At 30.9% G+C, this 17097-nt stretch overlaps 1 protein-coding gene across 5 annotated transcripts; it reads right to left on the bottom strand.

Annotated features, from left to right (window-relative positions):
• Positions 1 to 312: 312 nt before the first annotated feature.
• On the bottom strand, positions 313 to 9292 carry LOC114271565 (uncharacterized). 5 transcript variants are annotated; one of them, XM_082867368.1, is made up of 9 exons: positions 9154 to 9292; positions 5779 to 5856; positions 5128 to 5195; positions 4891 to 5031; positions 4503 to 4569; positions 4278 to 4324; positions 2936 to 3075; positions 717 to 818; positions 313 to 566 (listed from the first exon to the last, which is right to left on the bottom strand). In XM_082867368.1, exons 2-9 carry the CDS (start codon positions 5853 to 5855, stop codon positions 438 to 440), a joined length of 771 nt encoding a protein of 256 aa, XP_082723494.1. In that variant the 5' UTR covers position 5856; positions 9154 to 9292; the 3' UTR covers positions 313 to 437. The 5 variants fall into 5 exon arrangements, with proteins under 5 accessions (XP_082723494.1, XP_082723495.1, XP_082723496.1 ...); XM_082867369.1 differs by having other exon boundaries at positions 8983 to 9276; XM_082867370.1 differs by lacking the exon at positions 4503 to 4569 and having other exon boundaries at positions 4278 to 4319.
• Between the last annotated feature and the right edge of the window lie 7805 nt (positions 9293 to 17097).

The following is a 17097-nucleotide window of genomic DNA, read 5'->3' as shown; positions in this document are numbered from 1 at the left end:
CAGACCATGGTTTAAATGTTTTTGTCGGCATTTTGCTTGCATGGAAAAGAGTACATACTTATCTGTATATGATTCATTATAGGACCTTGTGATATTAAGAAGGTTACTGTTTGGTTGAGCTTTGTATTTGATGTATGTGGGGGAGGGAGAAAAAAACATAGTGGGGATTATGCTTGTGCGCCTATGTCTTGTTGACTGTCCTGTGATCCAATAATATGACTACTGATATCAGCCTAAGTTTTTGTATAATGACGTGTTCTTTGGATACTACAAAATGAACTACCCGAACGCACAATCAGAAAATAAATCTAATTTTTAATGGAAAATAAACAAACACTACTGTTATTAATTAAAAAACGAAACCAGTCAAACAGATTGTTCTTCCTTACAACAAAATTTAAAACCAAAAAATCTTTGCAGAAAGAAACTGGCAACACTCATGAAATGAATCTCCAAGCTTGATGCATGATTTCATCGTTCATAAAAGGTCGCAAGGACCACATCAAGCTATAGCTCTCCAGTTCTCCGGACGATGACTTGAGATTAAGAGAAGAAATGATCTTTTCCTGCAACGAAAGTGATGACTTTTTCAGATTCAAATAATTATACAAAAAAGAGAAGACATTAATGAACCTTCCAAATTAGACTGAGCATATTATCAGAAGTTGCAAAAAACAAATTTAGCATATGATATAACACGAGGGAGGTTAGTTTACCTGCATAATGTAGTCCAGCTTCACCATGCTGTATATAATACCCATCATGGCAGCATAATTGGTAACGTCACGTTTTTGAAGCTCAGATGATACAATTTCTTCCTGAAGAAAAAAGAATTATAATATCATAATTCGAATTGGAAACCAATATCGAACAAGAGTTTCAAATCTCTCTGCAGGTCATGTTCGTGATTATTCACCCAAAAAGTCATGCTCGTGAGGAGAAACTCATGTCAGTTAAAAATTAATAATTTGGTGAATTTCAATCTAGACAAGCTTCTCCTTCCTTTCTTTCTTTCTTTCTTTCTTCTTCTTCTTCTTCTTCTTCTTCTTATTTTATTTTATTTTTCAAAACCAAAATTTATGGAAACCACTTGGGATTTTATATTTAACCAAGAATTGGGCATGAAATTCACAAGGAAAAGAAATGGAAGAATATACATAATGGAAGAATCAATCCAAACAATTAAATCTTCAAAAATTGGGAACAATCATACTAGTGGAAACAAAAATCAGCTTGAAATTAACAACGGGAAAAAAAATGCGTGAGACCATGCCACTTGAACTGAAAGATCTGACATCATGAAACTGTTTGTTAAATAACCTATTGAGTGACAATTTCTTTATAGTTTTGGTGTAACAATCCCAACCCATCTGAAATAAGTAGGGAAATTTAGCTATAAACCCATTTTACCTTCCTTTCATTGTTAAAAGGACTAAGAAAAAAATTATACTTTCTAAACCCCCTCATAATTATAAAATCTTACATAAAGGACACAATTTATTATTTAAATATTTTATCAGACTATTATACCCCTCAACTAGATCTTTCCACCTTCTTCGTCCTCTCTCTCTCTATCTCTCTCTCAGTTTTCGCACAACCGTTGCAGAGACTGTCTTCTATGAAATCCTAAATTTTCGATTTCACAACTCTGCTCAGAAACCACAAATGAATAGCTATTGAATCGTCTCTACAATCTCCAGGTACAATCGATTCAATACCTATCTGGTTATGTTAAATTCACAAATCATTCGAATCTCTTCACATTTCGCGATTTTTGTTGATGTTTCTACATAAATTTATCGACTCTCATCTTTAATTTTGTTGAAATTGAATGAGGATGTCGTTGGAGATTCAAAAGCTAGGGTTTCGGAGCAGATGGGGGAGATTCGGAGTGCGGTGAAGATGGCTCAATTGGAAGCAGAGAAGAAACATGATGACGTTATTGATGAGATGCTGGCGATGTTGAATGCGAAGGCTGAAGCTTCGAGATTGAAAGAAGTTGAACAGGAGGTTGGGAAGGATGTGGATGAGGAACAGTAGAATATATGTATATATATATATATATATATTTGTGTGTATGAGTGTTGTTGAACACATGTATTCTTTTCATTGAGATTTGTGATTGTTGATCGAATTTTAGAAGTTTTTCTTCTCAATTAGATATGTTGATTTGTTGATTAATTTGTTTTGTTTTTGTTTGTTTGTTTGTTTTTTATTTATTTTTGTTGTTTTTTATCTAATTTCATTTGACAGAACCAGAGTAAAATTTTACTCTGGTTCTATTGCTCTGTTTTTTTCATTTGACAGAACCAGAGTAACTTTTGTGTAGAGTCTAACATTTTACTCATTTTTCAGAGTAAAATTTTACTTTTATACAGAGTAAAATTTTACTTTTGTGTAGAGTCTAACATTTTACTCATTTTTCAGAGTAAAATTTTACTTTTATACAGAGTAAAATTTTACTTTTATACAGAGTAAAATTTTACTTTTGTGTAGAGTCTAACATTTTACTAGTTTTTCAGAGTAAAATTTTACTTTTATACAGAGTAAAATTTTACTTTTAGTTTCAGAGTATAACATTTTACTCTTATACGGAGTAAAATTGTACTTTTATACAGAGTAAAATTTTACTTTTAGTTTCAGAATGTAAAATTTTACTTTTAGTTTCAGAATGTAAAATTTTACTTTTATACAGAGTAAAATTTTACTCTGAAATATATAGTGAAGATGACTTAATAGGAGAGCTGATAGATATGAGGGTAATATAGTAAAAGAAACAAGTTTTAAAATATTATGGGATCTTGAAAGTACTTATATAATTCTTATCTTTTTGAAAGATAAATTAGATAGTGAGGGAGCTATCACCAAATCCCCCAAATAAGTAAACAGAAAAAAGAATATGCACCGGGACTGAAAGATATAAAGAATGCAATACCTTATCATACATAGTTGCTTCTGGACCAAACTCATATTGTGTAACTTTGCCCTGCAAATGTGGTTTGCTTTCAGTTGCAACTTGCATTGCAACTGTTACTTCCTTGACAAGTCCTTCAAGTTCATCTACTAAGCACTTGGCTGCAATAAATGTAATCAAATTAAATAACCAACTCCAAGCCCTGAGGATAACATGATGCAGAAATTGCAGGTAAAAATATAATAAAAAAAATTTGAATCAACCAGGGAAATTGTATTAAATTCATAAACATAACAGAACATCAGCATCACAACCCCATGACAAACATACATACAAAAAAGATCACCAAAATAAGCAAATATTGGCAGTTCTCACCACTAACTTGCATGATCCAAAATGTGGTGGACTTTCCACTCGATAATGTTAAATATGATGGGGAAAAAAAAAAGGAAAGAAAGTTACTCTACTCTACTATTTGTACTTTTTTCATGGCTATCCAAAAGTGGGAAAACAACAACGACAAGGGGCATATGAAGTTTCACTGCAAAGACAACGTTTTCTTAAACATCTACATTGGTTACGAAGAATTCTAATCTTGGATATGAAACAACAACAATTGCAATCTTAAAACAAAAATGAAACATCCAAAGCAGCCATAAAGTTCTATAAGTTCTAAATTTGCATAATAGATCAATATGGAACTTTAGCCGACCCCATTTGATGGGCTTAAGGCTTGTTTTGATTTGGTTTGGGTTGGTTATCAATATGGACAACGTTTTCTTAAACATCTACATTGGTTACGAAGAATTCTAATCTTGGATATGAAACAACAACAATTGCAATCTTAAAACAAAAATGAAACATCCAAAGCAGCCACAAAGTTCTATAAGTTCTAAATTTGCATAATAGATCAATATGGAACTTTAGCCGACCCCATTTGATGGGACTTAAGGCTTGTTTTGATTTGGTTTGGGTTGGTTATCAATATGGAACTTTTGTTCAGGTGGGTTGACAACTGATATGCATGATTTTCTAGACAGTTCATGAAAGTTATGGCATATTTAAGAAAGAGCAAGCCATATCACTAGAAATTCACTTTAATAATAAGCATACCAAGAATATTTTTACACATGAAATTTGGGAAAATTTATTATCAAAATATGGTGAAGACAAACTATACTTGGCAGGACCAATATTAGACATCATGCAAGCCACCCAGTGTAGATGGCAATCAATTCCACAAACATGAAAATTTGACATAACAGCAACTGCATCATTGATTTACACAACTTTAAGCACTAATCCACTATGATTTACGGAGAAAACATCAAGAAAGTAATAATAATTCAGGGATTGATTTTACCTTTATTTAAATGGTCGCGAAGTCCAACTTGGCATGTATGCACTTCTCTATGCAAATCCCAAAGTACAGGAAAAAAGAAAAAAGTAAGGCCAATAAATTTTGAGATAGCACATTAGCAATTTAGGAACTAAATTATACTTGTAAGTTGTATCTAAAAACACAATAGACCAATGAAATAACGGCAAGAAGAGAAAAATCCAGGTTTTCTAATAGCACCAACTGAACTTGATATGAATACACACTGTGCAGCGTAAGCTTGCGGCCGGAACTAACCAAGCAAAGAACTCAAAGCCTATAGATCCAAAAGAGACATGTGGAAACTGTGATAATCACATCATTACATCACTAGTAATGGAAGACGAAAAATTGAAGGCAGTGCTATATTACAAGTGGGAGAAACAAGCTTAGTATTGCAAGAATTCAGAGTGTTGGTGGCATCTCATTATGCAGTAAGGGCTATTAGTTTCAAGGAAGAGAGAGGTTTCGAGGGGGAAACATTTGGAATGTTTCTAGAAAAGTAATTAGCGAAAATAGCTTCATTGGAGAAGTCAAATAATCACTGCCCCTAAAGTACCCACCTTAATTCAAATGAGAGAATTATGCATGCACTTACAGTTGCTTATATTTTGTATGCTGTCATGAGCATTTATGCATCCAGATTCAACATATGTTAAAACCCTCCTGGTTTCATTAGCTTTAAAGATGCGCTCGATCAACTCAGATGTCTTGTTTATTGGCGGCCGGCAAAGAAACTCTATATGAAAACATGGGGACAGAGCTTACTAAAGGAGTGAAGAACCTCATCGCACTATCTGCAGAAAATAATTAATAGATTCCCAAAACCACTAACCTAGTCCTTGGTGAAAGCCAACAAGTAACCTACTTCCCACAGCAACCAACTCCTCAAATTTTGTGACCCTGTAATGGAAGGAACTATATTAGATGACAAATAAATAAAAAAAAAATTCCACCATGGAAGATAAGATCATTTTGGTTTAAGAAAAACTATGATATAAATCACGATATAAAAGCATAAGGGATGTCAAGATTCGGTATGCACTGCCAAACTACTGAAACTTAGCTTTGACTCCAATTCTAACGAGGAAACAAGATATCTAAACTATGTAATGCCAAACTTGGGATGAACATGCATGACATGTTTCAATGGCCATTTGCCATCACATTAATATAGCAACAATGCATCTTTATATTGCTTCGTTTCTTCAAATAAACATTTGCAATGTTCTTCGAGAATGATAAAACTTCAAAAAATTTGTAACGTTATAGAGGTCCTTTCAAAATCCAAGTGATACGATTCTGAGTTGGACATGCCTATCTTAGAAAGAAATGCTCTTTGTACAGCACTTCACAACAGATACAGCTCCTCTAATGGACATGCTAATTTTGCAAAATAAAGCCCGAGGTGTATTCTTCCACTTGAATGATAATTTACAATAATAGTAAAAAAACATTAGCATAGTGATGAAGGATTGAGACTCACCTTGACATGAAATCTGAAAAGATCTGGAAAATTTTCTCATTCAATTCAGATATCAATATGTGTTCTTCACTTTCCATTCTGCACAAACATCGAGAGGGAGCACACCACATTAAGATTAAAACTTAGAAGTTTAAGGCCAAGCCCAGAAAGAAGAAAATATTACATATATGATGGCAGTATTATAATTTATAGCCCTGAACTGACCTTTCCAGAGATTTACATCACAGTTGTTCTAATGATTAAATTCATGAAACATAGAACACATCTACATACATTAATTCATAATGGAACTCGCCTTCACTAGGAAGCATATATACGGATACGAGATACAGATATGACACGATACGGATACAACGATATGACAAAACTTAAAAAAATAAGATACCGGTACGGCTAAGATACGTTTGTGAAGAATATATTTTTTAAAATTATTAATAGTGAGTTGCACATAAGCTAAAGAACGTTGAGAAACCACAATGTAATTTTATAATGCAAAATACTAACCTTTAAGAATTTTGTATTAATTTAAGCTAGTAGCTTGTTTACTTTTTAAATTTTTAATAGGTCTTGCAAATATTTCATTTCAATATCAAGTTTAATATATTTATATTACAATAATAGAAAAATTCACAATTTGTCCCTATGCTTTTTCCTTTGACACTAGTGAAAAATATTGTATTCGAGTTTACTTGCTTATTTATTTATTTGATATTTAATTTTACCATTGTTATATTCTCTTGTTAAGTCTTACTTTTTATGTAGTTATAGGGGACATGCATGAAATAATTAGGATATATCAATTTGATAAATTCTATTATTTAACTCACTATGCTCTTCTTATCGAAGAACTTAACAAAGTATTAGAAAAATATTCTTATATTTATACTTGCAATTATATTATATTATATTATATTATATTACTATGCAAGAAATGTTATAATTCTAATTTCATAAAACAAGTAAACATGACTTGGAGTATCCGATACTTTAAAATTAAGTATCTGATACTCCAAAATTAATGAAAAAATAATTAAGAAGTATCCGATACTTTTAATAAGTATTTGATACGTATCCGCGAGTATCCAAAGAGTATTGGTATCCGATACGGATACAATACGGATACGTCACCCTATTTGAAGTATCCGTGCTTCAAAACTCTAAGCCATACCAGTGTTTTAAAAAGCACGCTTAGGCGCGAGCCTAAGCACAAGGCGCAATGAGGCGCAGCCTTGCGCTTCGAACAGATCGAGGCGAGGCGCAGCTCAGGCGCTGAGGCGAGGGCTTTTTTTCGAGGCGCAAGGCGTGGGTTTCATGGGCTTTACCCATTTTTCTACTCCAATTGTTGATTAAGTGCTTTTTTTGTGGACATACCCACAGGGATTCAAAACTATTCAATATAAAATGACCAGATGTAGTCAAAAGAGAGCAAAAAGTGATAAAAGATTGAATGTTATACTTTATATCTTTTGTTGGATATTATATTTTTAATTTTTAGAAGATTGAATGTTCTGTTTAGAGATTATCGAAAATGGTTATGATTTTTTAAATATTATATATATATATATTTTATGTTGAAAAATGTGCCTATTTTATAATTTTGCTTTTCTTCTACTACTGGAGTTTCGCTTTGGTGAGGCGCGCGCCGCGCCGCGCCTTGCCTCGCGCCTCACGCTTAGGCTATAGGAGACCTTATCGCCTCGGTGCGCCTAGAGCCTTTTAAAACACTAAGCCATACTTGTGAGAACTGAAAACAGAATAGCAATAGAGAAGCTAAGCATGAACTGATTCCTCACGTCTAATTGGCACCCAAAAATCGAAATTAGTTCAAAATTGCACTTTTGCTTTCAGTTTCATCAGAATTGAACATGGGTAGAATCATGGTTTCTTGGTTTAGTTGGAACAAATATTTGGTGTTAAGAATTGCATTTCTCAATAAAATTTCAAAGGACTGAACGGTGTTGGTGGCCGCGACCATGGCCAAGGCATAAACTTTCACCTCTTATCACCCTTTTTCATTTTTTCTATTTTCTCCGAAAAATAAATGTTGTTTTTTTGGATTAGTAATAGAAAATACATTGATTCAGATATTTTCTCTAAAAACAAAAAAAATAAATAAAAAGCCACATAACAAGGCTACCATAAGAGCATCTCCACACCTTCATCAACTTTTTCATCAAATTCAAATTTGATGGAAAATGACAAAGTGCACTCCTCCAACCATTTCATCAAATCTTCATCAAATCAAGGAAGAGGAAGAGGCAACTTTTTCACCAAATCAAGGATGAACCATATCCTTCACCAAATTCCCAACAATCAAATTTTTACTCAATTTGATAAAATTTTTAAAAGAACAAGGATTGGAGGTGGTTTTCTTTCATTGAAAATGGTCAAAACGGGTTTTTATGATTAGTTTGCAATTTTTCAAAAATATTTGATGAAAAAATAACAGTAAGAGCATCTCCAATCCTTCACCTCTTCTTTCATCAAATTTAAATTTGATGAAAAAGTATTTGAATTTTTTTTAAAGTTCATTGTTCAAAAACTATCTCTAATCCTTTCATCAAATGTTCATCAAATCAAGAGAGACATCTTTTCATCAAATTAAGAACTCATCAAATTTAAATTTAGTGAAATTTTAAAAATATGAAGCATTGGAGATGATTTTTTTCCCCCATCGAATTGATGAAAATGGAAATTTGGGATGAGGAGGAAATTTTTAAAAAGATTTTGATAAAAATTTGATTAAAGGATTGGAGTAGTTCATATCAAATAAGACTTTTTACTCAAATTTGGAATCCAATTAGATGAAGAAAAATTGATGAAGGGTTGCAGATGTTCTAAGGATTGAAGTGTTCTATATCAGATAAAGCTTTTAACCAAATTTTCACTCAAATTTGATGGAAAAAAACAAAAAGATTTGGTTTTGGCAACCAAACAAATATACAACACCCAAAAACAATCAATATTCCTCAACAAGAAGTTTGTCAAACTAGGTCAAAAAAAAAAAAAATAAAAAAAAAAAAACTACATTCACCAAAATTCTACCAGGCTTCCAGCAAACAAATGCATTTCAACAAGCAGATATAAGCACAAAACCAGGTCATAAAGGCACATCCCTCAAAGACAAGACAAGAAGACAACAATCAATACATTACATATAAACCACAGAAAACCCATTAAAACAGATCAACTATATATACCAACCATTATAAAAGATCAACTATGTACAGTATTCGGTGGTGGGGTTTATGGGTGGGAAGGGAGCTTTCGCAGGGAAAGAGTGGGGAGACGGGGGGTTTTCGGAGGTGGGGTTTTTGGGTGGGGAAAAGAGGCGTTTGCACAGAGAGAGAGAGAGAGAGAGAGGCTCGTAGCTACCTGTGTGTGTTCAAGCTTGGAAACGTTGAAGATGTACTGTGCAAAATGTCTAGTCCTTTTTTGCCTAGTGTAGATCAGTGTTTAGCTATTTTTACCCTCCGTTTGGATGGAAAAGGTGAGAATGGAAGCGCCTCGTTTGTTTGGATGATTAAAATATGGTAAGAAATGGTGAAAAATTACCAGAGATGATGAAAGACTTTGGCTCCGTTTAGTGGTGTGTTTGGTAACGTTTACATTTTCAGTTTATATTTATAAAAATTTTATAAATTAATTTTTGTTTATTTTTTGTTTATTTTTAGAAAAACATAAATTACAAGCGCGTTTGGTAATTGACAAAATGTTTAAAAAATTTTAAAAATATAAAAAGAGTGAAAAATGGCAAGTGGCGGCGGAAGACGGTGGTAAAAAGTAGTGACGGTGGATGGTGGGTAACTGGTAGTGGTGGGTGGTGGCGGGTGGTTGGTGATAGTGGGTGGGTGACGGTGGCGGGTGGTGTGGCGAGTGGTGGGTGGTAGCGAGTGCGTGGTGGTGGTGATAGCGGTGGCGGGTAATGGTAGTAGGTGGGTGCGCGGGTGGCGGGTGGCGGGTGGTGGCGGATGGATGGTAGTGGCGGGTAGCTGGCGGGTGGTGGTAGTGGGTGGATGACAATGGCGGGTGGTGGGTGGTGGTGGTGGCAGGTGGGTGGCGGATGACGGATGACGGGTAGTGGCAGGTGGGTGGTGGGTGGTGGCAGGTGGGTGGATGGGTGACGGTGGCGGGCGGTGGGTGGTAACAAGTGGGTGGTGATGGTGGTGGTAGTGGTAGCGGTAGCGGGTGGTGGATCGTAGTGGCAGGTGGGTAGCGGATGGCGGGTGGTGGTGGTGGTGGGTGGGTAGGTAACGGTGGCAGGTGGTAGGTGGTAGCGACAGATGGATGGGTGGCAGGCCGCTAGTGGTGGTGGGTGGCTGGTGGTGGATGGTGGTGGCAGGTGGGTGGTGAGTGGTGGTGACAAGTAAGTAGCAGGTGGTGGTGGCGGATGGTGGATGGTAGTGGCGGGTGGATGGCAGATGGATGGTGGGTGGTGGTGGTGGTGGTGGTGGTGGTAGCGGTGGCGGCGAGGGGTAGGTGGTGGTGGCGGCGAGTGAGTGGGTGGTGGTGGCAGGTGGGTGGTGAGTGGTGGTGGCAGGTGGTGGTGATGGTGGTGGTGGGGGTGGGTGGTGGGCGGTGGTGGCGGAAGACGGTGGTGGAAAATGGTGGCGGTTGGTGACTAGTGTTGGGTGGTAAAAAAAAAAAAACTCAAAACTCAAAACGGAAACACATTTTTTGTGTTTTCATTTTTTGGCCAAATTTATAAACTGAGACCACTGATTTATAAATCAAAAATTTTACCAAACAAGTTTTTATTTAAGTTTTTAAAATTTTTTTAAATATAAAGAGAAAATTGAAAACGTAAGTGTTACCAAACGGCATCTCAAAATATAGTTTCACTTATTGATTTAAATGTGTTATTTGTTTAGAGTTTTTAAATCATAATTTTACACCAATTTCTCAAAACTCAATTCAAAACATAATCATTACTTTTAAAATTCATAACCAAACATATAATCCAAAACTCAATTTAAATCAATATTTAATATTTTAAATATTTTAAAAATATTTTAATTTTGTTAAGATTTTAAACATTTTAATATTTAAATATGTTATGATTTTTTTAATTTTTTTGAATATTTTTAAATATTTTAATTTCAAAATATTGCGATTTTAATTTTTAAAATTTTAAAATATTTTGTAAAAATAAATTCGAACTCTATTTTATTAAAATATTTTTAAATATTTTAATTTTTTTGTTATGTATTTAGTTACGATTTGAGTGTAGAGTTGTCAAAGTAGAATGGAGTTTCAAGTTATGAGTTTAGTTATAAGTTTTAAAAATAATTTATTAATTAAGTTTTGTTTTATGTGTTTGGTTACGATTTGAGTGTAGAGTTGTTTTTAAATTTAAAATATTAACATTTTAAATTATTTAAATTTTTTGAATATTTAAATTATTTAAAATTTTACGATTTAATTTTTTTGAATATTTATTTTAATTTTTTACTTATTAAATTTTTTAGATTATTTAAATTATTTAAAGATTTATGATTTAAATTTTTTGAATATTTATTTTGAAAAAAAATTATTTCCTTTGTAGTATTTTCAATTAAAAAATTGACTAATGTTATTTTCTGTTAATAATAAATTTTTTTAATTGAATTTTAAAAAGAGTTTGGTTATGCGTGTTGATCAGAATTTTCAATAATATAAAAGTAACGTATTTTGTTATGAGTTATAATAATTTGAATTAAGTTTTGAAAACTCTTTTCAAAACTCATAACCAAACAAAATTTCTTACTTCACATGTCAAATCAAACTTTCAAAACTCAATTTCACAATTAATTCAAAACTCAATTCAACACTCTATTAAAAAATCATAACCAAATAAATTTTCTACACACAAATCATAATTTCAAAACTCACAAACTCAAAATACAACTCATACTCTCAAATCATATTTACAAAACTCTACCAAACGCAACATTAAGTTTTATTTCTCAAATGAAATTTGATGGAAAAATAATTGAGTTTGATAACTTTTTTAAAGTATTAAAATTATTCTTACGAAAAAATATAATTTATTAATATGAAATGTTATTTTAGTAAAATAAAATATAACTCTTTGCTTTCTTTTCTATTTTTTTATCCTATCCAAACAAGATAGATAAAAAAATTATATTCTCTTATATTTTTATTCATTGAACCGTGATAGTGATAGCGATAGCGATAGTGAAAGTGAGATATTATAATATTTTTTTTTTTACCTTCTCTCACGAGCCAAACAAAATGTTAGCCAAAGAATCAAAAACTTATTATAAAAAGTTAATTTATCCTCTCTATTTGTGACTGTTAGTAAAAACTTTAAAAATTATTTTTTTATAAGTGCGTTTTGTAGTTTTTTTGTTGGTCGAAACACTTGTAAGTAGGATTATAAATAAGTCGAGGAGCTGAATTTTTTGTTCAACTTTTTTTTTTTTTTTGGTTGAAAATTGGCTATCTTATTTGAGTTTTTAACTTTTTATAAAAAAAACATGCAAAAAATATAATGATATGGTGGTGTTTGGGAAGGAAAATTTTTTGTTTTTTTTCACTAAAAGACAAATTAGTTACAAATTCAAACAAAATATCAGATCTAACCCCATAATCATTTCACTTTTTCTCTCACAAATATTACATCTAACTACAAAAAAACCTAACTATCTTTCTAAACACAAAAAAAAAAAAATTCTCCAATAATATCCTACAATTAAAAAAACTTACAAAAAAATCCACTTCCCAAACACCCACATAATAACTCATAATGACTTTTTAACAATTTTGTTATAAACCCATGTTGCCAAACAAAACACAAAAATTATTTGAGCTTGAGCTCGAGTTGATCTCAAGCCGAAGTTAAATAATTGAGCTCGAACCAACTTAATTATACAAGCGAGCCGAGTTCGAGTTCCAGTTTTATTATTTAAAAAATTAATTTACTTATTAAAATCAAAATAATAATAATAAAATTATGAATAAAATATACAATAATATTTATATTAGGGGTTGTTTGGAATAATCTAAGAGCTCTTTTGGGATGTGAGCTGTCTTTTTAGTTTTTTGGTTATTTTAGCCTTGAGATAGCCTTTTAGTCTCGTTTGAGATAGCTTTTTAGTTTTTTTTTTTTACTTTTATGAGAAAAAAATAAAATAATTATAGGTTTTTTTTTTTTTATCAGATGAAATGATTATAAGTTGAATATGACATTGTTATATATGGCTAAAATAGTTTATTTTGTCTTGTATAACTGTTTTAGCTCAAATCTTCTTCCCGAGCAAGCTCTAAATAAGTGTACTTTTTATTTTTTTACAAAAATATGTGTAAAAAAGTAAAAAAAAAATGATATGACCAAAAAAAAAAAGAAAAAAAGTGTGCTATTTTAAGGGTTACCAAATAGTCTATAAATTTCATAAGTCAAATGTGAATATTTACATCAATACTAAACACACACACACACACACGAATATTGATATATTAAAAATATATATATATATATATATATAATTTTTTTAATATTTAAGAGTCTTATTGAACCAAGCTCGGCATTACATGAGCTAAAATTGATTAATAAAAGAGGCTAAAAACAATTTTGTAATTATAAAAGTGAGTAAATATTTTTTTTAAAATTTAAGAAGTTAAAAGTTGGCTTCTTAAAAATGTGACTTATTTTGGCATTTGGATTAAAAGTCAATTTTTAAATTTTTAATTTTTTTTTTAATCATATTAGCTTTCTATTTTTTTATATATATATTTTTTTTTAAAAAAGTCAACAAAAGCCGAAGAATGCCAAAAAAAAGTTAAAAAATTCCATAATATGTCACTATAGTTTGAATTATATTTTCTTTATATTTAGGCCTCTTTTAAGAGTTAGCTTACAAATAATTTAATGATTTATTTAGATCACATTATCTTTTATATTTTTTGTATATATTTTTTATAATAAATAAAAAATCAAACTTATAAGTCACTCCTTCAAAACAACATGAAGGTGGTTAGTAATTTACTCAAATAAAATATTATTTATTGTGTTTGATTTTAATTTTTTTAATTTAATTTTTTGAAAATTGAGTTTTTTATTTTTCGTATTTTTTTTATTTTTAGTGAATATTTAAAATTTTAAGTAATTTTGCACTCCATAATTAGACTCTTTAGAGATCTTGAAAGTATTATAGTCACAAAATCCATATTTCATTTACTATTTTAAACTTTTAGTTTCACAAGATTTAGACCTTTTTGAGTCTTTAAATTTTTGTATTTTTTTTGTATTCAAGGAAGATTAGCCTGGAAGGTTCACTCCATCGTCCAAGTACCCATATGTTCACATCAATTATTGGCATCAAGATACTCAGAAGAAAAAGAAAAAATTTGTAAAAGATAAGGTCTCTCTTCAACGATCAGCAAAATTCACGCTAAAAAACGACAACAACTACTGTAATTATTTGCGTCTGTCAGTAGTAAGGTTTTTCCTTCACTCACTACTTTAATAGAGCAGATGGCCCCTACCCTGCTCCATTAAAGAAAAGTTGTATGAATCCTTACATGTGTTTTGTAACAAATTATGGTGTCAAAATTTTATCAAGATGGGAGGATTGAATGATGTGCGATGGGACCCAAAGCAATGCCCGATATCATTATCCAAACCTTTTATTTGTTTTTGTCTCTGTTTAGAGTAGTAGGAAGTATGTCAGAAAATATGCATATAATTGTGCAAAAAGCCCTTGTATTTATTATATGTCATTGTATGTAGAAATTTTTGAAAAAGCATATGACTAGGCTTGACTAGGTCATTAGACTTTTGTGAAAAGTTTGACCATAAGTTTGAGATAGACATTAAGTTTAAGTCTTTGGTTTTTGTTTGTATCCATCTATTGGCCCTATTTGGTATAACTTATTTCCACCTTATTTCAGCTTTTAGCTTAATTTAAGCTATTTTGATGTGTTTGATTCAGCTTAATAATACAGCTTATAGCTTTTTATAAGTCAAAAATCAACTTATTCTTTGAGTGGGGGAAGAAAAACTTAATTTATAAGTCAAAAATCAGCTTATGTTCACAGTTATAAGCTATAAGCTGCTAGGTTATAAGTTATAATCACTTTCCCACAGCTCTACCAAACGAGGCCATTGTATTGTATAAATTGGCATTCATGCAACAAAAGAAGTAATGAAAATCCTCTCCACTCTTCCCTTCAAAAATTTCTCCATCTCCTAAAATTTCTAAGTGTTCAAGTCTTTCAGAATCTCAAAATCTGTAACATAATCTTTGTAAGTATACTGCATATTAATATGCAGTGTGAGTAGTCTCTATTTTTCCTTAGATATTTCAAAACGGTAATTCTTCTGTTTTAAAATTTATTTTCTTTTTGAAAAAACTAAGTTCATGGAATGCTTGCTTGCTCATTAATATTACATGCTTTGAACCTTCATAGTATCTATTGTTTTCTATTTCATTATTAAGTGACATTAGCTGAAGAATCTGTGTGAGCTGTGGTTTGGCATTGAGGGTAAATTGTAGGCAGAAAGAGAAAGTTATGGAATAGAAAACAAAAATATACTATGTTACATGAGGCTTAACTTCAAGGTGGGAGTACATGTAATGAAAGCAAACATTACTTAAAAATAATTTTACCAAAAAAGAAAAGTAATTTAGAATATAAGGAGGGCAACCTAAGTAGAAACATCAAGGAAATATTTTTTATATAAGAATTTTAAAATCAAAATTTTATGCTTTGAGAAGAAGAACTTAGAATTAAAATCAAATTCAGTATTAAGCTTATACAAGAGTTAGAAGATTAAAAATTAAGATATCAATTTCTGTTATCAGTAGCCTTTGGTAGATTTTTAGTACATTATAGTTTGAAAATCACACAAATAAATAGACAAATAACTATGTAACAAGAAGCCTTATAGCTAGCCATATAACAGTTTGAGGATTTATTAGCATAACTGTAGAATTAATCAGATAATTCTCAGCCCAACTACAAAATAATGTTAAACCACTAACTCACTCCCAAAGAATGGTATCAGAGCTGTGTTCGGTTTTAGGACAGTTTAAGTTAGTCTATGCATTTTGTTTATGGAAATAGAGTAGTTTTTATTTTTGGACAATTTAGTTACAAATTTCATATTATAGTAGCTTTTAATAATTTTGAAGTAGGATTTAATTTTGTGTATGAAAAGAGTAGAATACTTAGATTTAGAACTCAGCAATCATAACCATCGGCTTAATATAGATAAAAATAAATTTCGTTATAATTTTGAAGGTACTTTCATACATTAGCTCCATAGCGAACATAATTCTCAACTAAATAGTATTATAGATCATTAGATTAATTTTGCAGAAAACATTAAAAAAGACGTAGATAAAATTAGTAATCTTTTTATTACATCTATAGACCACTCCGTAATACTCGCAGTATAATTAAAGATCGAGATAAAAAATTAGAATATATCCAAGATCAGTGTAGTTCAATCCTGAAAAAATGAATAGATTTAAATTTAGAAAAATTCCCCACCAAGCTAGAAATAGAAACTCTAATTTCAGCTATAAATATTAGTAGCTCGAACTATATAGAGTTAGAATTTAAGCAACTAATTGAAAAAATTCATAATCTGATAAATCAAATAGCTAAACAAAAAGAACAGATCAATCAAATTCAAGATAATTTAAAACAGAAATTAGAAATTTTAGAATAACTAATAAGATTTTAATTTATGAATAGTGATAAAAAAAAAAGTTAATAGAGACTACCAGATTATTTTAAAACAAGCAGAAGACTTTCATCATAACCCAGAGGGAATCAATAGCTATCAAGGAATAAATTAGTCAAATAAAATATCAGTAAGACAAAATAATATAAAATTTTTATTTCTTATCTGATTGTGTGAAAATTTTGAAAAATTATCAGAACAACTGCACAGTTTAGAAAATCGTTTAGCTTCATTAGAAAGATTAATACTTCAAAAAGGAAAATGAGTAGAAGGACAAGCAAGTAAAGCCCAATCTCAAATAAACGAAAAAGATATAGCTAAATATTTTGAAAAGTTTAAATTACCAAAAAAACCTGCTTGTAGAACTTATAAAAAATAAAAATGTTTAAACAGATAGTAAAAGGAAATAGCAGTAAAAAGCGTAATGAGAATGAAGATGTTATACTAGAAGAATTTATAGATGTAGAACAGCAAATAGAAAAATTTAAAAAGAAAAAACTAGAATTAATTCTAGCTAAATATGTATATAAGTTAGGAAAAATTCATAAAAAATAATATTTAATTAAATACTATCGTGAACAAATGATTAGTGTAACTCAAAAAGATGAAAAAATATAGCTAAATTT

Source organism: Camellia sinensis, chromosome 4, assembly GCF_055761805.1.
Source record: "Camellia sinensis isolate YWXY chromosome 4, ASM5576180v1, whole genome shotgun sequence".
Lineage (NCBI taxonomy): Eukaryota > Viridiplantae > Streptophyta > Magnoliopsida > Ericales > Theaceae > Camellia > Camellia sinensis.
Note: the sequence above shows the minus strand (reverse complement) of the source record. Positions and strands in the feature narration are given on the sequence as shown.

Excerpts from the sequence above, each read along its gene's own strand:
- LOC114271565 (XM_082867368.1), bottom strand. The coding sequence starts at position 5,855 with ATGGAAAGTGAAGAACACATATTGATATCTGAATTGAATGAGAAAATT. Across the intron at positions 5,196-5,778 it reads TTTTCAGATTTCATGTCAAG|GGTCACAAAATTTGAGGAGT; the intron begins GTGAGTCTCAAT and ends CTTCCATTACAG. Across the intron at positions 819-2,935 it reads AAGCAACTATGTATGATAAG|GAAGAAATTGTATCATCTGA; the intron begins GTATTGCATTCT and ends TTTTTTCTTCAG.